At 40.1% G+C, this 22,118-nt stretch overlaps 1 protein-coding gene across 1 annotated transcript; it reads right to left on the reverse strand.

The window, feature by feature from the left end:
- Positions 1-558: 558 nt before the first annotated feature.
- Positions 559-21,907, reverse strand: MTMR8 (myotubularin related protein 8). Its single transcript, XM_027465040.3, has 14 exons — positions 21,751-21,907; positions 20,079-20,201; positions 19,235-19,397; positions 16,711-16,868; positions 15,171-15,299; positions 14,068-14,202; positions 12,219-12,351; positions 10,438-10,547; positions 9,175-9,300; positions 7,463-7,512; positions 5,187-5,387; positions 4,642-4,770; positions 3,557-3,683; positions 559-2,324 (listed from the first exon to the last, which is right to left on the reverse strand). Exons 1-14 carry the CDS (start codon positions 21,772-21,774, stop codon positions 2,043-2,045), a joined length of 1,890 nt encoding a protein of 629 aa, XP_027320841.2. The 5' UTR covers positions 21,775-21,907; the 3' UTR covers positions 559-2,042.
- Positions 21,908-22,118: the final 211 nt, after the last annotated feature.

Here is a 22,118-nt window from a genome sequence, read left to right on the forward strand (position 1 = left end):
TTTAGAGCAGCAAGACAAAGATTTGGGTGTGATCTCTTCATTTGAGGAGTAAATGAATATGGCAAACAAGGGCTGGCAGGCTATCTTGCTTGGTGCTAAGCATGATTAATGTTAATCAGATTTTTTTTTTTTTTATAGAGACACAACAGTAGATAATCTTGAGATTAAAAATGATGCATTCAGAAGTATGCATCCTTCAAAATAAAATATATAGCTGTTTGCATGATGCAATATGCAGTTGCAACATACCCACACAACAAATGTTGAGCATCTTCAGCATAAGCCTATCTAGACCAGTGTTTTTATGTGCTTAGCTTGGAAAAATCAAGCACACGCTAGCTTTCTCACTCATACCTGGAAAACAGCTGTTTTGTAAAGCAGACAAGTATTACTTGCTTTAAGATTTAAGAACCTGCAACATCAGAAAAAGTTTCTCTTTGCCATTCCAGGCACCAAAGAAACTGTTCTCAGATACTTCTTACTTGGGTCTTTTGACGTAAAATTAAGATTTTCTTACCCAAAGTGACACTTGGGATGGTTTTGTTTTTCATTTCCCCCCCCCCCCCTTCTTCTTGAAAAAACGTTTAAGTGTTCATCATTTCCTGACAGGTTATAAACACACAAACCATTGCATATTGCAATGTTGTAATGGAATAATGGAATGTTCCTACTTTTTATTGCAGATTGGGAAGGGCTAACTTAGATTTTTTTTTGTTGTTTCAGAATTTTATAGAAGAGCAAAAACCTGATTTAAGACCTGATGGCAGCATCTAATTTGAGCATAATCCAAAAGGGAGCAAAAAAGAACTACTGAATTTAGCTGCACAAAGGGACTCTTATGCAATTAAACACATCCATAGGAGAAATTTGTCCAGAACAAGTACTGCAGAATGGCTTTTCTGTGCCATTCATTTCCCTGGGGAGATGAACCATTGGAATGGAGTAAATGGAATACATTTGTGTTAAACTTTCAACTTTCACCAGTATCTCCAGCTGAGCTTACTGCAGTTCAAAGGAACCAAGCAGCACAACAAGCACTGCAGTGAGTCCAAGATGGAGCCACAGTCATGAGCCGAGATGTCCACTTCTCGATCCAATAATGGGTCCCATCCTGATCTAGGTTTTGTCACCACCTTCACCAAGTGACAAAATTCATCGCTATGAGAGAAATTGTTCATTTCCTCAGGTCCTGACAGTACAGACCACTCAGCTCTAAGGTTTCACATGATTTTAACATTCAAGGTAACATTCACCGTAATCACTCAACACATGATGTGAAATAACCACCCAAGTAAAACCACCACAGTGTCTCTGAAGCTACTAAACTCAGGAAACCAGCACAGATCCTTGGGAAGCTGGCAGCAGATACAAAACAGTGTTTAAAAATACTGACTACAAAGAAGACCAAATACTACACCCTACACTACAATAATAAAAATACTACATTGCATTGCTAGACATTAAAATGGTCTCCATAAAAAGGCACAGGTTTTTTTTGTTGTTGTTGTTTGTTTAACAAATATGCATAGGAAACAAAAAATGAATCAGTTCTGCCACAAGGTGAGGGTCCATGCAGAGATTCATTCAAAGCTAAGAAAATATTTTTTTTTAGATCAATTTTAGATGAACTGAAAGGGCATTTACAACCTTGCACCACCACTGAAAATAAACGGATTGCATCTTTCCTACTCCAGTCATGAACACTGGGCAATTTCTAAACCCCACGTTAATTGGCCACGATGTCTTTCAGCTTGAAATACAAGTACTGGCAGGCAGTTATTAGCCTTAAACATTTTCATTTCCACTGAACAGTAAGGTTTACACTAACTCAAGATAGCCTCTGCAGCTCTGTACGCATCTTCATCATTTTAGCCACAAAATGATGCAAACCAAACACAGACCGTGCTTGCTACAGCAAGGGCACGGCCCACTGCCAACACACACACAAACACTTGGCTGGAAAAGGTGGGCACAGGGGCACAGATCCCTCATGCCTCACCACCACAAGCACCTGCTTCATTTAACACAATTCTCAGAGCTGATCAATGGCACTGAGGCTCTCCTTCCTTAGCTTCAGAGTCTAAAACGTTGGTGGCATTAAGGTCAGGGAGGTCTTGGTGATTAGACAGGTTCTCTTTGTTCTTTTGGTCCACATCTGACATAACATCTATATTCCCCACTGAGATACCATTGGTCAGCACAGGCGGCGGTTCCCCTTCATAATCCTGGGGAGTGTTCAGCAGTGGTGTTTTCGAAGCAGCACTTCCTACTTTAGATAAGGAGCAAGCTTCGCTGGGCAAAGGACCATCAAGGAAGGGAAGTTTCTACACAAACAGAAAGACATGTAAAAACATTAATGAAAACTGTTATTCCCAGATGTCAGGGATACACACACAACTGTCAACATAACAGTCCCGTGACAGCGCCACTTTCATGCTCAATTACAGAGCTGAAAAAGTAACACATGCAATTATCTATACCCAGGCAGAGCTTTTTTGAAACAAACACAAGAAAACTGTTTGATCGATAAAACCACAAGCCTAAGCATTCACATTAACCTAGCAAAGGACACTGACACTGGTCTTCTCACCCATTTATTTTTAGATGGATCTCTCACTACTGTATTTTTAGATTTTTTATTTTTTAAGCACACAAAGGACATTGTAAGTAGCGCCTTGAGCAGAAAGAAAAGACACTTCTCCTTTCATGCAGCTGTACACAGAAACTATGGAAACAAAACTACAGCCCTTTAAAAGCTAACAAGACTATTTTCCACTACAGCCCTGCCCCCACCTTCCCTCTTGCTGTGCCCAAACGGCTATAATTATCTATATGAAGATAAAGATGTATCTCTGGGGAATCTGACAGAACTGAGCAAGCTTTGTGTGGTGTGTTGCTGTTTATTACACTACTGTGGTTTGAAGAAGAGAAATTGGTTATTTTGGACACATTATCGCTGCCCTCCAACACCACAGAACAGAAGTGGTAGATGTGCAAGCTTGCCCTTCATTTCAAGTGCTTCAGCTCCAAGGTAGCCACTTCCGGAGGACAATTCAGCCTACCTATCTGCATTTCAGCCATTACATGAAAGCCAGCTTTCATCTTAACTCCACTGTTTTAAAACCTGGCTGATCATCACTTTTTTCCAACGTGTCTTGTAAATGAGAAGACAGGAAAGCAGAATCGGGGAGCAAGCTGTAACCACCAATGTTTATATTTTTAGGGAGCAGAGGGACAGAAATTGAGCCCTTTCTTTTCTTTCCTAACCCTCACATGAAGTTTGCTGCACATCAGGCTGAAACCCAGATTTCTTTTAACATGTTTTCCTTAGAGAATTAGACTATTGTGAGCCTGCAACAGCACTTGACCAAACAACTTTAGAAGATGAGAGTTTTGGGTAATAGAATATAATCATTACAGTAATGTCGTTTACCTCCTCATTTTGTCCAACTCTGCACAGTATGTTGAAACAATTGTTTTAATGCCAATATTTAATCCAGTTATATTTGCCAAAACCAGCATATAATTTTAAGTATTGACAAGATTCGTGACTCACATTTTCTAATTCAGATGCATTGTCCTCTAGTTTCATCTTCTGGCTCATGCAGCTTAGCAGATGATCCAACACACACTGTTTTGGATGCATTCCTTTGTCAAAGCGATTGTACATCCCACACCAAAACCTTGAGAACAGGGCAAAAAAGAAGAATTAGGCAGCCAATTGTACACTAGCGGTCATAACAGAAACCAGACAGTACTCAAGGCAAAAAGTATCAAACGTTAGTAACTGATGTAAGAAAATGCTACAACCTATGACTATCAAATTCGTATCGACAGACAATTTTTTATAACGCTTTAACGAAGTTCAAGAAAAACTTCTGAGGGTTTAAGTACTTCTTTCCTAATGATCCACACGTGTTTGCAATAGGTATTAAAAGATGACACAGACACTGTTCTACAACAGATTCACTCAGGATTTGGGCAGTTCACTTTCCAGTTCTCAGTTTGTCCTACCTCTCTACTTCTGTGAAAACCCTTGGCCTTCCAGTAGTAACACAGAGCACGTACAAACGCCTTTGTATCCCTCTCTCAGCAGGGAGGAGGAGTGAGCCACAAACAAAGCACAACTATCCACTCCAGCTGTAGCACCCAGGGCAAGCAAATGCACACTGCAACAAGAAATCCCTTCTTGTGGAAGTGTTGTGCACTCTCACTGCGTTAAGCCTGGGTGTGACTGGACACTGAAATTCTCAATTGAAAGACTTCCTTAATATATGTTAAAAAAAAAAAAAAAAGAGGAAAGGAGGAACTTAAACAGTTGCCTACCCTCTCAAATTTTCTTGTCAGAAGAGGAAGTTGGAGGTGGTGGTGGGTGGGGAGGGTGTTAACCTACCTATGTGGAATTATTCTTCTCTTTGCTTTTCCCCCCCTATCATTGTCAAAGGAAAGCAAAAGAAAAATAAATTACAGTACCTACATTTATTTATCAATTACTCATGTACTACTATCTTTAGCTTATGGATGAGGAATGAAGGCAAAGGGTAGAACAAACCACTAATCAGCAAGAAGGTTATTTCAGTAAACCTGAGTTACTGAACCGTTACAATGAAAAAAACACCCCTTTTTAAATAAGTAACTTACTGGAAACTAAAAGGTAATGTGTTTGGTTGAAGCTCTTTGTAAGCTGTAAATCCTTTGTACAATGGATTTCTCAATTCCTGCTTCTTCTGTAAGAGGAAAGGCCACAGAGAATGGGTCTTCTCAAAGATTCTGTCAATTACAAATAAAATCTAATCAATAAAAAAAGAATCAAGTTAAGTAGATTAATAATGCTAGCTGTTCTGAGTAGAATTAGATTAAAGGAGCTAAGAATTACTTTTACACAGTATCTGCTTTATTTCATAAACATGAAATATATCGAGGAGTATATAATCATTTAAAATGGACAACATCCAATCCAAAAAGCACTATCTGCAAAGTATTGTTTTAATTTGGATCACATCTGACTATGGTGGATGTAATTCATCTACTTTTTTTTCCCCCCCCACGCTGTAGAACAAACATCCATGGAGACAATGCTACTCTTCACCAATCTACAGTTTCACTAGGATCAAACACACAACCTGCCCTTTTTCTAACATTTGAGTTGCTTTCCAGACTGCTGACCCTATAAACTGCCAACTCACTTCAGATCCTCACGCTCCTTATGACAGGTCCCAAGGAAGTTTCCAAACTGGCAGGAGTAGACGTGATCGTGGATTTCAAGAAGGAAGCGCTCATTAAACTCAAACGCACAAGGGAACTGCTGCATCAGCTGCCAGACACATTCAATGAACTGAGTGAAGACAGGGGACACTTCTTTTGGGTCACCATCCAGATGGCCACACCTAGAGAAATACAAACAAAACAGGGTCAAATTCTGTGTCACTACCTACAAAACATTCTTCGCTAATAGAATAAGGAATTATTCTGCAGAATCAGAAAAATACATGCAGTTTATCCTACAACTACTCATTACAGCATGCCCCCTTCATGGGAATGCACTCTCTATAGGACTAAGCCTTTGCGCACACAATGGGATTCTGATCAAGTGCCAGCTTTTCTCTTTCAGACCAGGTCAGCCTCAAGAAAGCATTACTCATTTGTCAAGGGTACTGGGTAGAAGTGGGAATAGTTGGGCAGTGTCCCCTTCTCAAAAGGGAAGTTAGCAATGGAAGAGCCTACATAACAGACTTCTGAGCATCACAAGGAAAACTTGTGAAATAGCAACCCTTAAGCCTATGCCATGATGCAAGCACCAGAATAAAATGCAACGTTCTTCAAAAGGAGTGTCTACAGCTTTACCATAAAAAAGTAATACTAGCCCCGAACTGAGAAAAAAAGGTTGGCATTAACAAGATTCTGTCTACCAGGAACAGTAAGAAACAATGAAAAAAGGAGTCTTCTGTGATCTTCTATGGGCGTGAGTATTTTATGGTGCAAGGCTAACCACAATGCACAGTGACACCCAAAATAACCTGATTTTGCCCTCACAGACAGCAGAAATGAAGTCCTTGTAGGCAATTTACTCAGGAAAAAAAAAAAGCATAAACCTTTTCACAGCTTTAGATGAAGTTCAGAAAAAAAACCCTACTAGTTCTGCAAAAACCTAGCCAGGGAAATAACGGTTTTCATTATATACCATATACCATAAGAAAAGGAAAAAATAAAAAAACAACCAGAAGAAGAACAATGGTATTTTTTGGAAAGCAGCCAACCCTCTGTTGTACTGTACTGACTGCTCTTTCTTAACAGGAAAAACTTAGGGCAGAATGCTCTTTTTCTCAGAAGGGATATGACCTGGAAATCCAGGGAAATAAACACGGTGCCCCCAAACCCAAGCAGAAAAAATTAAATAAGATTTCTTATTACAGGGATCAGGTTAATCAGATCCCAACTCCAATATCCTAAGAAGTATGAAAAAGTACAGTTTACCCTCAGAATTGTAAGACACAGGCCACCACTAGGAGAGGAAAGATTTTCTCTAGCTACTGGAAGACAAGTTCATATTCTTAGGCAATGGTGAAATTTGGGTCTCAAATACTTTTTCTGTCTCTTACAGGGGTCTCATATTTGGAACAACCCTATATATTAGAAGAATAGGAGTATCATTTTAGTCTTAAGAAATGTGAAAATAGTCCCTAAAAAACAGGGCGTTTGTTTGGCCAACAATTTCTGTACAGCTATTTTATCTTTGGATAACTTCTTCTAAAGCAAGAGCTAAGCATGCACGCATGGCTTATTTTTCCTTGATATACTTCATGGAAATGGCCTCGTTTTACTATTAAATGAAGTCAGTCACATCAAGAACAAAAGCCTCAATTTTAACAAGTTACTACCACTGAGTAGACCTGTACATTCCCTCCTAGTATTCCTTTGGACCGTCTCAATTTCTAGTTTCTCTATAGCAAGTGGAACAAGAAGTACCCAGGGCAATATCCCCGATATATGCAGGCTAACAATTACTGGGATGACAACGTTTTTATCCTGCTTAGAGAATGCAGGTCAAAACTGCTTTTTAGCACTACAGTGGCCTGAAGTTTGCTTTGGTAAGAGACCAAAAAAAATTAGCTGAGATTTTCTTTAAGAAAATTATTAGAGAAGAACATATCTTGTCAAAACATTAACAGTCTCCAAATAATGCAGATGTGATTTTACAGGTAGGAAAATGTTCAAAATTCTAACAATTTGTTCGTGATTGCATGATTGCATAAAGTAATGAAAAGAACATCCCCAAAGAGCCCTGGTGGAATAACCCCAGTAGATACTGGCCTCAGGTCACCAAATCATTTCCAATTTTTTTCTCTTCTGTGCTGTATTTTCCTTTTAACTTTCAGATGGAAGGCATCAACTTGAGAACACTACACAAGTTCCACTGTCAAAGCTTCACCCAGTCGCTACACCCAAGGGAACATGCTCTTACCTGTGAGAGAACTTGTGGCCCATCGCAATCCACTCCTTTTCTATTAGGACCTTTAGTTTCAAAACAGAAGTAGGAAAAAATAGTATTAAACTTTCTTCAGGAAAAGCAAAATGAAACCTTTAGTATTAACTCCATGAAGCTTATGACTGATGCTTCCTGATGACCCTACAGTTTTAAGTACATCCATAGAAGTTAATGAAAACAGTAATAGTGATTTACAGGTTAGAGTTAACCACAGTTATGACTACAACATCACTGTTGGAATCACAAGTTATTTAAAACAAGGATAGTACTGCATTCAGGTAGTTTTAGTTTGTGTTGTTAAGATCATAATATACAGACACAGCTAAAACAATTAACAGTTCAGTACTACACTATTACTGTTTAATGTGAAAGAGACCATCCTGACATTCAGCAAAATACATCAGCATTTGGAATTTAACAAGTGTTTAACACATACGAATATAAAAAGTACAGCTGTTTACTGAGCTCAGGATGCAATTAGAAAAACTATATGGTTATTTCTCTCAAACAGAATGTCACTGCTATATATATTTCCTGATAAGAACATATTATTTTAGACAAGGGAGCAGCATTTTCCTTTAAAATATGCATCACAAGGAACCAAATGACTTATGCTTAATCCTTTATTATGTGTCTTCCTAGATCACATTAAAGATCAATTCCTGATATCCTCCAGAGGCTTAATAAAAGTAAGGCAGAAATTCACGAGAAATTTCTTTGAAAACTAAGTTATACTGCTTTTTTCAATTTTTCCAATTCTTAGAGAGAGCTGTTGCATTCATCTAGGAATAACCACTGTCTTAGGATCTGTGTATACAGGCTATTTGCTCACAGGACAAGCATTTGTGCATTTTAATTACAGTTCCTGACCCTCATCAAAGCCATGTTCATCACACAGAATTGTCCAGAGCACTACCCAAGCCGAGGTAAATTTTTTGCACCGATATAATTTTAATTGTTAAAAGACTGTAGTTTAATCCAGAAACAAAACTAGTAATTAAGAAAATAGCATGTACTGAAAGGAACAGGTCTAGCAGTACAACACAGTGAAGGAGCAAAATTTGCATTGTTCTGATCTCGGGGCTTCTTTTAAGGAACTCTGAGAACGAGCAGCAGCTTGTCTTTCAGTAATTAACTGAAGCAGATGAATGGAAAGGTCACAGATCACACTATTTATGCAGTGATGGTTTCATGTAAGAAAAACCTCACAGTAAAAGCGAATGGCTAAATTCACATGTAATGGCTTTAAAATAGGTCTTAAATGATGCACAGATTTTGTGTGATATACAGGTTACACACTTCCCTGTGCACATGAATGAGTTCCCCCATTTTAAAATCCTAGCAGATCAGTCTGTCTTAGGTGACAAGTTTCTTCACCACTTCTTCTTGTGGATTGCTGCCAGAGTCCCATCCTTTGCTCACTCATCTCTTGATGAAATGTCTCATTAGCAGCTCTCACATGGACTTTCAAGGAAACAAAGATTTGGGAATTGTAAATCAACTGCTGCTGTTCTGCGCCCATGCTGTTCAGAGCAATTAAAGCTTGTTTATAGAATCAAAGCTGTTTTTATATAGGTCACCTACTGTTTGTTCCAGAAAATGGCCTAAAACATTTAATTAGGGCTTGTTTACATTTCAAATCCAGGAAGCACTTTTTCTTTTTGAAATTCCAACATCCGTATTCTTACCATGAATCCTTTAAAAGTCCTGTAAAACGGATCTAAGAGGAGGCTAGCCAGGGAGCAGACCTGCGCTGTGCGATCCCAGCCATCAGAGCAGTGGACCAACACACTGGCATTTTCATCTTTCACAGCCTGTGAAGACCAGACAGAACAGTTTAACAGCTTTCCAGCTTGGTTACTGTAATTAAATGCTGTCCCTTCATCTGCGTTTACCAGACTGGCTTAAAACCCAAGGGGGAAGTTTGTCATTTCTCATCTGGACCATGGAAACGCACCATTTCTGGGCATGTAGCTATCATGCCCAGAAACCCCAACCAGAATAAAATGCTGGAGCATGCCTTGTCAGCATGAGAGACTGTCAAGAAACAAAAGATCCTCTGATCTCAAAACACAGTTTTCTGACATGCCAAGAATTTTCAGTCCTTTCCTCTGAGGAAAAATTTGGTAGATGAGTAGAGAATAAGTAGTGCACATAGGGACTAGGATAAATTAGAAGAGTTCACCCCAGCTTCCTCCCATCGGGATTACCTTTATCCCTACGTACTGCTGGCAGAAGATAAATTCAGAATAGCTTCTTGCTTGCTACACCATGAAATTTTAAGAGAGAAAAGGCAGCATTTGCAAAAGTTTGCTGCTCTTGCCACTCATTGCCTGTATTCCCTCTACTATTATTGAAGAGCCATTTACTTTACTGACTTTTTCCTTTTGTCTGGGCTGCAGAGTCACATTCTTTTCAAAGATTCCACAGAAACAACGGCTATGTCGAACATTACAAATTAGCAGCCCCTGCACCCCATTAAACCCGGAGAAAACAAGCTGGTCTGCAAAACTCCTCATTTAAAACACAACAGTCCAGCTACTAATGAGCATGCTGCATTAGGAACGTAAGGTTACACATTGTTTGCGCTCCTAAGGACAGTGCCATAGGGTACAGATGCATTTCTAAAGGTCATTCATTCATTTTCTATAACTTTACCCATTTCAAATGAGTAAGAAAGTCCACGTAAGCATTCGTTATAATGCAGTCCACAGGACTGTCTCAATCCCTATGGCTTTTCATTTAGTTTCGTGAAGCAACTCAGAGTGCCAGTTGGGTAACTGACTTGATGCACTCTGCCTGCAGGCTTTTGTTTGTTTTGAAGAAGTGGGGCCAATCTGAAGAAGGTTTTCCCACCTTCTCTCCAGAGACTGCCTTACAGCCTTGGAAGAGTCCCTAACGTGACAGGTAAATACTTTTAAATTCACCTGCAGGTCAGCACAGAGTTTTACCTTGGCGAGAAAGACACCTGCATCCATCACAGCCTTGATGTGTCGTAACCAACCTGAGTTCTCCAGCCCAGTGAGGAAATCACTCATTGAAGGAGACTTTGTTTCACACACTAAGAACACAAACAAAAGAGAGACTCTGTTAACATCACCTTCATCCCAACCCCCCCATTATCCCTTCACAGCAGTAAAGGTTTGTAGATCCTAAATGTTAATATTCTCCGACTGCGTCCTGTCTAAAGGGAACAAACTACTGGTTGCATATATAAATACACAATCCAGAACTTTTTAGCTGCATGAGAACAGTACCTGCCTCCTCTTCCTTTTAAAACTACCTCAGTACTTTTTTCATTTGAGTTTTCTCCAACACAAGTTAGTTTTTAGTGACTTGTTACCTCACTACCAATCACTATCGCACAGACACCTAACGATCACCAGCACGCTGTCACTATGGGAAGGATCTGAAGAAAGGAGAGCTCTAAGTTACACAGAGAAATAACACAGCCTTGAAGGCAGCTCAGATGCTGTACTGAGAACCAGCACAGAAAATACAGTAATACAGTTCCACAGTCCCTCAGGATTAGCAAGAGAGTTTTTTGTTTTTTTTTTTATCACTGTTAAAACTTAGCAAACAAGAAGAATTTGGGAGTAAACAAGCATTTATTCTTCCTCCTCTTCCACCACAAAATGAATCTGCCAGCTACAGGCAACTGAATACTTCTGATCAGGCCAATCTCATGGTGACATGAAGAGCCTCATTTTTCTCCAAGCTCACTACAGATTCTGCAGCACTACCAGGCCAGGCAATTGGTAGCATCAATTATTCAGCTATTCCAAGTAAGATAACCATTATGCTGGTTACTTAATATTAAATTCATATTTTATATGACAGCGCTTATATTACATTTTAGAAAACTAAGCACATGGACCAAATAGAATGATTTACAGCACCTACTCTGACTTGTTCCGCAGCCCTTGCTAGCACAAATGTGTTCATATTCCTGGAAACCAGCTTGCCGAGTAACTTGTTTGATCCAAGGTACTCTTATCGCCTTCAAGGGAATTTCTCCCAAATTACACCAATGCAAATACGGGCCTGATTCACCTCTCAGCCTCCAAAGGCTCTGGAAGTATTTCTCCTGCCCTCCTCTGCATTTTCCCCCAAGATCACAATTTCAAGGAGTAGCTTAGTTACCTGAGTATTCACGTACCAGGAACAAAACAAGTTCAAAGAAATTAGAAGTGAAAAAATAAGAACTCTGAGATTAAAGTCATTGGAAAAAAACAAGCTAGAATTTTATTTCCAATTAGACACATTGCTTAACACTGAAGTAGTCCAAAACTAAACAAAGCAAACCCCAGAGAAGTATCTCAGCAACCAGTGATTGCTTTCTTTCAGTGCTCAAAGTAACCATGAGGATCTCTCACCAGTTAAACAATATTTTTTAAGTGTTTTCATTTGGAACATTTGAGAAATTCACGTTTTATGTAACTAATAAAATTAAGGAACGTTGTTAGTGTCATTTCCTAGTTTTGATCCGCCATAAAACTAAGCACAATAACATAGGAAGTGTCTACTGGGAAAATGTTTAACATTAATACTGTCAGACACTTCAACAACGCAGAGACAAAGAAATATACGTGGACTTTGCCAATCAACTTCCACCACAGCTCTGAGTCCACACACACTTGCACACATTGGATTTATATGTTATCAGTGAAAAGTTCTGTTCAGGAGGAACTAAAGGTAATAAAAACTGGCCACCTGCATGCACCATACTTACCCTCCAGGAGTTTCTGCAAGCTGTTCCGCATCACATGGATGTTTTCTATGCCAATGAACTTAAAGTGAATGTTATCGTAGTTATCTTCATTCTCATAACCCTTCCCAGCAGCTCGGTTGGCCATGGCATTTAACTGTCAAATTCAAGGGAACAGGATGGAAGGAGAGAAAGTGAGAAGAAACAACACAAAGAAATAAACAAGTCTGCTTTGCCAGTTGTGTTTAAATCTCCCAGAATATATACTAAAGAAAAGCTGCTGCTCAGGTGTCCTTCCCCACCTCCCCATACATTACTTCCAGATGCTTTACTAAAATGACATCAGCATCTCCAACCCACTAGCCAGATGCACAGAGTCATTAAGACCTTGCACAGCACTTCTTAGGACAGGCAGTAGCAAAACCTGGCACAACAGCAGAAGAGAACTGTCATCCAAAAAAGTAAAGAAACATTTTGTCTTTACTGTGAAACTGCACAGAGAGAGCCAGACAGAAGCGTATCAAAGTAAAACTAGGAAAAGCCATTTTTACGAGTACCATACATACATGGTAGTACAGAAATAGTAAGAGAATTCCAAAGCTTTTCACAGACATACATGCACAGATGAAATAAAGCCACCTGAGGGAAACACAAACATTGAAGTTGAGCAGAAAGAATACAGCAACTGACTGGGAGGACAGAAAAAGAAGTTGAAAAGCTGCCAGTTGTTCTAGCAATCACCCAAAACTGTTCAAGAGTTACCATGAAACCTTTACTGCTGACAAAGAAAATACCTCCAGCCCCCAAATACTGATTTAGGAGAAGGAAAGATTTGCTTCCACAGAAAGGAGAGAAGAAAGAAAGTTCAGATACTATTGTATCTGAACATCTTCAGAACAACCAAATAACAATAATTTATAAGTGGAACAACTATGAGACCAGAAGATGTCTGTACCAAACGAATACGCAATAATTGCTATATACAGCCTGTTCTGTAATTAAATGTAAGTCTTCACAGAATGTCATACTGCAAAAAGACAACATGCCAGAACAATGGGGGAAGTATTCCATCTTCCCAAAATGACTTTTCCTCACCATATTTTAACTGAATTTGTGCTTTCTATAAACACTCAAAAATCAGAATAGTGAAGCAGATTCTCAGAAGCCATTTATTAATCAGAGCCATGTACATCTTCGTATTTAAATAAGTGTGCTGTGTGTCCTAATTTGCTTATACCTATACCCTCAGTGTGCTTAAGGCAATCATTTGATTAAGTTTCTAAATTCAAATCCTCAAGAGGATTACAGATTTCATTTGGAGAAAGTTTCTTCAATAATCTCTTATATAATAAACACCTCAGCAACAGAGTTCAAGCTCCAGATAGTGGCTACTGACCAGAAAAGCTGATTGCATTAAATTGCCTTTCTCAATTGTTCTGAGATTCCATGCAGCCCCACTTCTGCCCAGTCCACAGATAGAAGCACTTCAGCCTCGTGAAAGTGATTTTGGAGGCTTTGCTGCAACTCAACACATTAAGGACCTGGCTTTCTGCTGGAAAATGGCTCACTGTCTCAGCCAGCTTCAAGACTGCTGCTCACTTCGGGCCATCCTTAACACAGACCTCAACCCAGAACAGCCCAAGAGCACAAGCGTTCTTACCACTCCACAACACAGTTCTGTTACGCACAGTCATACATTCACCACATTAAGACACAGAGTAAGGAGCCTGATTCTGATTTCATCTTTGACTGACACAGTTTAACCTAATGCTGGGTGAGAAAGCATTAGCAGAGCTGTGAAAGAATTAATTGGAAACACTATCGCTAACTGAGATGCAAGCTTTAGAAGTAGCCAGGAACCCAGTGAAGATACCTTTGGCCTTGTGTCTACAACATACATGAAGGCACACCCAGGGTTGGCTTCTCTGATCGCCTGCAACATTTGTTCATCCTCCAGACAGCGAGCACTGAACCCAGACAGCGGCTGGCTACAGCGACATATGGCAGCCTGCAATACACAAGAACACATTTTTCCTACTTTCAGATCTTCTCTGCTGCATCGATCTAAAGAATACCATAATTTGTTGGTTTTAAGTGTCCTGTTCTCTGCTTTGCTAAAAAAAAATGCCACTTAAATGGACACACAGAAATACTACAGGAATATTTCACAGAAACAGAATTTTGAGAATCCTAAAAACAGACTGAGCAGACCTTTAATGCGATGTCCCCAAATCCACTATGCTCTGCCTGATGCTCATCATCCCAAACATTAGCAGTTTTCAATTTCTCCACCTGACTTCTATTTCCCTAACCTTTCTTTTCCACTGCTTTGCTTATGAGTTGCTGTTACCATTCCACACTCAGAACTGCACTGGGTATGCCCTAAGGAAATCCCAGTTGTTGCCAGAACAACTCCACGCAGTCACCCAGGTCAATGCATGCTTCCTCAGGAAAACAACAACTTGACTGTCACAGCATTTTCCTAGCATCTGCATCTAAAACATTGCTGAGACAGCAAAGTTAAAAATTTACATTCTCGTCTTCAGTGAAGGGAAAAAAAAATGAATCTGTTAACTCAGAATAAGCAAAGGTTTCGTTTCAGGGTGGTTCTTCCTCTTCAATAGTAAGACAATTTAGCTGAGTTAACATGCTTCTTGTTAAACATTATTCAATATAGCTACACGGTACATTAAAAACAGAACAACACGTAAGGAGTTCTTGAAAGCTGATCAAAAATTTTCAGACAGGAAGCCTGGAGAGCTCGTGTTGTTTTTTTGGTTTTTGTTTTTTTTTTTACCCAACACTGGATGCACCCCCAATATTTGGCTTTAACCAGCTTATCCTGTGTCTAGGAACCAATTCTAGAGCTGTTAGGAGAAGCACACTTCAATAATCATCACATTCTTTCCTTTCGCTAGAAGAGGAACCTCTGCCATCCCCTCCCACCCCCAAGACAATAGACAATGAACAACTCACATTGTTTTCTTTATATAAGTAGGAAAGCACCGGAATCCGCCCTCTGCTCCTGAACCTTGAGCTTCCAATCACCGTTGCCTTATTCGCTGCTCTAGGCACCACTATTTCTGGAGGGTACGTGTTGCAAACCTGAAGTGCGAAGAAAGAAGAAATCCAAATGTGACTACTGAGCAATTTAAGATCCATGAAAATTTTATAACTTCACATTTATAGATACGGCAATAGATTATTCACCATAGCACATCAAACAAACCATATCTGAAGCGTCAAGCCATTAAAATGCATTTAGAAAAAACGAAGGGATGGCTGAAAATAATAAAAACAGTGTGGTAACGGAATTTTGCAATTGAGCCTAAAACTGGACTGTACAGTACACCAAACATTTTAAAGAAAACTTCTTTGAAGGCCTAAGTTTTAAAAAAGCTGCTGATTTGCCACAAAGAGAAACATTTTCCTCTAAATCTTACTCAACTTGACATGAACTTCTAGTAATCAGGTAGCATCAACTTTATCCATTTTCCTCAGAAAATGTCTTTTCAGCATATACTTCACAGATAAGCCTTTATTTAAGGCTTGACAAGTTCAGAACACAAACTGGAAACCTAGAGGAAGTTGTACAGCTTTGGCAATTAAAGTTAAGTGTTAGCTTCAAAGTGACTCAGAATTTTAGCTGCCCACATTCCAGTGCCCTGATCAGCTAATGGGAAAAGCACCTCTTCCATCATCTCAATTCAGACGTCCAAAGACAGTCAATTAAAACCACCAGTGGCTTCTGACAACAAGGCATCTACTTCTTCAACTCAAAGTGGAACAGGAAAAAACAACTGGCTGGGGAGAGAACGGAGAGCAGGGCAAAGGGATTCAGCACAACCTGCTCGTATCTTCCTTACTTGTTCATTTTGTCTTTTAAACGAAGTCTGTGCACAACAGAGAAATAAAAAGGGAAATATGAAGCAGGGGTTTGAGTAAGCTTGCTAAAAAATGCTTCCATTTAACATTTAGACCTGTAACTTGACCTTAAAGGGGAAAAAAAGAAATAGCAGCATCTAGTTAGGACTGAAATGATTACGAACCCTTCCCTAGCATAAGATCTAACCAAGAAGGCATCTGTTTTCAGTAATTTTTTCCTTCCTTACCTAGTCCCCTTCCTCTCTGCCTTGTTCCTCACACCAAGCCAAACTGCTGCCATTTATTTCTCCTCTACACATCTGTCACCAGCTTGGTGGGGCAGGACTTGGAAATACCTACAGAAGCTAAAGGTACTTCAGTTTTTCGTAACAGATGGCTTGACATTTCTCTAGAAAAGTAAGTAGCTGGTATTTTGCCAGAGGAATCAAAGCAAACCAAGGTGACTCTGCAGCTCTGTTCTTTCATAGCATCATTACCCACAGCTTCACATCAAGGAGCTGCTGCTTCAATTAAAACCAACTGAGCTCACTCCTCCCCAGAGGCATCACTTATGCAGCAGTAGGATTGCTGGATGTCATTAATACCAAAAGAAGAGATACTGTACCAAATGGCTACTTCAGACAAGAATTACCTCATAGTCCTTATTAACATCCGTTATTTCCCAATAGTCATTTGGAATTCCCATACGCTGGTAATCTACTTTCAAATCAATCAGCTTCCATCCAATCTCCCGATTATCTTTAGACATTTTTGGATTGTAAGAGAAAGCATAAAGTTCTTCAGGTTTCACTGGGAAGAAGAAAAAAAAATTAACTTGTTAGAAAAGACATATGGAAAGGTCAACACCTCTTCCTAAAGGCTTTTTTTTGTATAAGCACATTGTGCAAGACACAGTACAGGTGCAGCCCACCTGAAAACAAGGACCAAACAAATTATTCAGTCAAGAACAGTCAGGAAAGTTGGAAATGTTTTTCTATAGAAGCCAAGGTTTTTCTATAAAAGCCACTTCACCTCATAGTTGGCCATGTCTCAACAATAGCTGTTTTACTTACAATTCTTTCTCAAAGATCACAAGTCCTAAGTTTAAATTTTATCACTTCATACTTTTACTAATACAAGCAGACTACTTAGACTGATTTTTCACTCCTCAAAAATATTATTTGAGTGCTATATAGAAGAGTACGGATATTTGGAATTTCTCAACAGCTCCTCAAAACCATTCCTAATCCTATCAAGCCAAATTGGACTCACAGATGAATGAATTGGATGAAGCATGTAAGTTTAGGTCTTCATGCAACGTTCCTCACATTTACATGTACACGTTTCATTCTGGGTAACGCTGAGTGTCATCAATTCATATTCAAATCCTCCGGAATTTCTAGTACTCATTTTCCACTGACAAGGAGATACACTAAAGCATTTTTTATCAGAATTACTATTTTGAAGTTAATTCTTTCTGAACAAACTGTTACTGAATTTTCTGCAATAGGCATGCTAGAAGAGACTGATATTGGAAGAACTAATCCAGAAATGAAAACATTAAAGATAACTTTTTCTGTGAAGAGTCTTGCACACCTGTAAGTTCATCATTCAACAGTGAGTTCTGAGCTGCATGGAAAGCTTGACAGACGTCTTGAATACTACTGGCAGCCCAACAAAAGCTTCAGACTGTGCCTGACAAATGGTAATTTCTTCCTCCCTCCATCTCATCCTTCCCAATTTCCTTCACTCTCTTCAGAAAATGCAAATCCAACCAATAACTCATTCAGCTGACTCCCAAGGCAGTAAGCTCTCCAGAAAGAGTGCAACCTGCCAGAGTCTGATAATGTGGCCAGGTTACCAGACAGGTAACCCGTAACTGTCAATCACACGTGCAAATCATAAATAATTATATGCTCTACCAAATTATGTGAAAGAAGCACATACAAAGAAATTTTAGACCAAAGAACTAAAAAAAAAAAAAAATCCATAAATAGGACAAAAAGAGCTACAGCACGTTACACAAATAACCACAAGACAAAAGAAACTGACTGATGTACTCTCCCGAAGTGACAGCTCCCACACTTCAGGATGCTACATGAGTCTAACTTCCAAAACTGGAAGAGCAGCGACAGCTTTTAAACAGAACATCAGAAAATTGCCAGATACAGCATTAAAGTTAAAGCTTCAGAACTAGGAAAACTCCACAGCTCAGGACACAAGGAAGATGCTGGGAACAGGCACAAGTCCTAATTTCAACTGGCAGTTCAAACACGGCAAAATTGTTTCTACTGAAGTCCTTCTATTCAAGTCCTATGCGATGGTGAGCATGAAGCAGACTGGCACCATTAATTCCTTCTCTTTAGACTAGTGCCGAAGTCACAAAATGCAATCAAAAATTACACCCTTATAATAAGGCAAGGCACCAAATACTGGTTCACTAAAAGAGACAGAAGCTAGTAGACAGAAGCCAGGTAGGAAACCCTCTGGAATGCTGTCCTGCAAGAAGAACAAAGAGCCTGAATATTCATCCACGGACTAAGCAGCCAAGGCCAGAAGAGACCACAGGTTTTTGAGGATGTTTTGCGTCTACTCTTATGACCGATTCCAGGTCATGGTACCAGGGCAAAGCACAGGGCTTCACATCTGAAAGAAGACAAATGCTGAAGACTAACCTAACCCCGCTTTGGGAAATGATGAGAGTTGACAACATTTACAGCCGTGTGGGATCCAGAATTCTACAGACATCTGGCTCAACAGCAAGGGCAGAATTACACACGGCCAGCAGCTAAATCACAGAAAGAATTGACAACAGGCAGTGCTGAAATGACACTACTCAGTGTGAGCACTACAAGAAAGAAGTGTGAGATGCTGCACACCACCTCACTCCAGCAAATCAACTTTGTACAGGTCTTCAGAAGTCCTTCAGAGACCTCCTTGTTTCCACTGTCAGAAAACGTTGTCTAGTTTAGAAGCAGCCTGGTGCAGAGGGCAGAGCTCTACTTATTGTGCTAACCCACACGATTAATCTGTAGCAGTGGAAAGAGATTCTGATTTCACATCCTCCTCTCCAGCAAAACCAGCAGTCTGACAGGCGAAGCTTTCTCTATTGCTCAGACAAGCTTTCCAGCTTACTGCACGGCAACAGTTTGAGAAACAGACTCCGTCCCAAATACCTGGTTGTGAAAGTTTAAGCAATGAGGTATACACTTCATGACAGTCACGTTCTTGCCCAATAACAAAGTGAGCCACATGGAAGTTCTTGCAGTGAATAAGGAGGGGACATCCAGCTGTGGTCAGAGGCAATTTTTCTACACTTGCAATATGGTGATGCAGAATCTAAAAAAACAGGAGATAATCAAATCCTTCAGATAACCACTATTAAGGCCATAAGCTGTACAAACAGACAAAAATTCTGCAATATGCTTAATGCATCTAACCGATTACTAGCAGCAGAAAATGAGTTTATTATATTTATCAAGAAAACTTAATAAACATCCAGATTGTGCACCCAAAGGCTAAGTAATTACAAGCCAGACTGTGAAAAAGCACAGGTGTGTAACAAATTATTTTTAGAGACTGCTAATGTAACTGGGTTTACTTTGTTCTAAGAGGAGCCAAATTCTCTTTATTTTGCATCCTCTCCACCCCCATCTGCAATACATTTTGTCATTCCCATTTTATGATCAATAACAAAGGCTGCTGGTTTCAGCATTAATTTTGTACTTCTAAAACCTGTAAATTCAAGGTTGGCAGCTCTGCACACTGAGCTTGAGATAGGAAACTAGGGTAAGTTATTTCCTTTCCTGGAACTGACATCAATTCAGTCATCTCTATCAGGTCACTCTACCATTCTGCACATTTCCTTCCAAAATAGTAATTTCTGTTAAACATTTTCAGAATCAGAATGCAATAAGAAGACTAACACAACTTTAGAATTCACAAAACTACTCATACGGCATATAAAAATACTTTGTATCTCATATTTGTATTTAAACAGGCTCCAAGTATTACACATACCCATGTTTCTTTTCTGACTTCAGAAGAAGCATCCACGTAGATGAGATGGGTAGCTGTCAGGTATAACGTCCCATTTGCTGCCTTCCTATTTGCATATCGATCTAGTAATTTCACATTTTCAACCTGCAATATAAGAGAGTTAAAAAAGTAAATTTGACTTTGATCAAGGAAATCCTAAACACCTGCTCAACCATAATTATACCACTGCTAACACACACATCAGGGAAAAAGAGAAAAACATAAGAATTAGACCCCCTGCATTACAAACGCAGCCTTATAATTTAAATCAATAGCTGGCAAAATAATTCAGACGTCAAAAAGGCCAAATTGCCAAGATTTAACACCAGCATGAGTTAGTAGGATTACTGGATTTGTAGCCAAAGTTATCAAAGTTTATTACTGTACAAGGCCGCAGAATAATAAGATAAAGAACTACAAGAGAAGACTGTCCATGTTTGTATTGTTGTTTTTTTTTTTTTTATTAAAGTACAGCTGGTGAAGACACAGCCCTTCTGGTCTGACTTCCAACTGCTCAGTCGTTACAAAGAAGTATTGGTAGTTACTTGCTGTAACACACCGCTTAAGCATGTAAGCGCATTTCATAAACCACACTAACCTAATTAAAAGCGTTTCAAGAAACATGAGGGCAGTCTAAAACGTTAATTAAAATAATTCATATTTTTTCCCTGAGTCTATTTGCTTGTTAATGAAGGCAAATTTCATCCTAAAACAAAAATAATGGGAAAAAAAAAAAAAAGAAAAAGGCAAGAAAGAAGACACGCAGCTTAAGATCGTGCTAATAAGTTATTTCTGTGTACTGAATACGTAAGCTTCTTTACAGTCACTGGTCTGAGATAAATAATGGAAAAATTTTAAGATAGTTTAAGTGCAGGGGTCTTGGCTGTACATCTTCCCACTACACGCTGTTTTTCAGCACGTATCTTTATCTGTCTTTTTCAGATCCCTGGAGCCGCCTGTCAGTACAGCCAAACTGCCTAGGCAACATCAGTAAGGAACATCCCCAAATTAATATCCCAGAGAACGAAACAAAACAAAATACAGCGAGTGTCAGCCTTAGCGACACTGCAGCATCGAAAACAGTGCCTGAAGGAAACCCTTCCCAGCTGTCACTCCCTGAACTTCTCTTCCACTTCATTTCAAAATGCATTTTGATCCACTTATTCAGACTGAGGGGCCTCTTCACTTTGATGCAAAGTTTTCAAGAATCACGCTCAGAACACTTTTTGCTCGGCATCCTCAGTGAAAATTTTCATTTTCCAGCACTGGGATGCAGTAAGATATACTAGAAGAGCTACCCTTTAAGACTTTGAAGCCTTCCAGACTTCACAGCGCCCTGACAAGCAAGAGGGCCACTAATGAACACGCGTCCCTTAAAAGCAAACAAAGGCAGCTCGCTGACTGAAATTCGCCAGGACCTTCAAACAAGCAAAATATGCTCGGAAGCACACCGAGCTTCTAGGGTTAGCTAACTTCTACCTCACCCCACAACCCGCCGCTTCCACTCGCACTTCACGCTTCTCCCTGAGCTTAAGGGCAACGCTGCGGGGACCCAGCGGCCAGGCAGCGCTCCGCAGCTCTGCGAGGAGCTGGGGAGAGAAACCCAAGGCTGGCTGGCTGCCGGGGCGAGGGGACCGCAGCCCCTTACCCTTACCTTGGGCGTAGTGATGTGCTCCATGGCGGCGCCGCCCGCCTCGCCTCAGCCCTGCCGGCCGCCGCCCCGCCATTTGCAGCGGGCAGCTCCCGGCCCCGCCGCGCGTCTCGCGAGCCTCTCGCCAGGAGGCGCCGCGGCCGCCATTTTGAGTGAGGGCAAGGGGTGTGTGTGGGGGGGGTGGAAGGGGCAAGGGGGTGAATTTGGCCTGTTAGTGCCTCATGGGAACGTGTAATAAAACCAGCTTTAGCCCTCTCCCCGTGTATTTTAAATTCACCTCGTGGGTCGCCAAGCTGGATCCTGAGGAACTCTGTAATTGCTGTTAACCTGCTGCTGCCTCCGCGATGAATATTCATGATGTGTTGCCAATC

The sequence above is a fragment of the Anas platyrhynchos genome, chromosome 10 (genome assembly GCF_047663525.1).
Source record: "Anas platyrhynchos isolate ZD024472 breed Pekin duck chromosome 10, IASCAAS_PekinDuck_T2T, whole genome shotgun sequence".
NCBI lineage: Eukaryota > Metazoa > Chordata > Aves > Anseriformes > Anatidae > Anas > Anas platyrhynchos.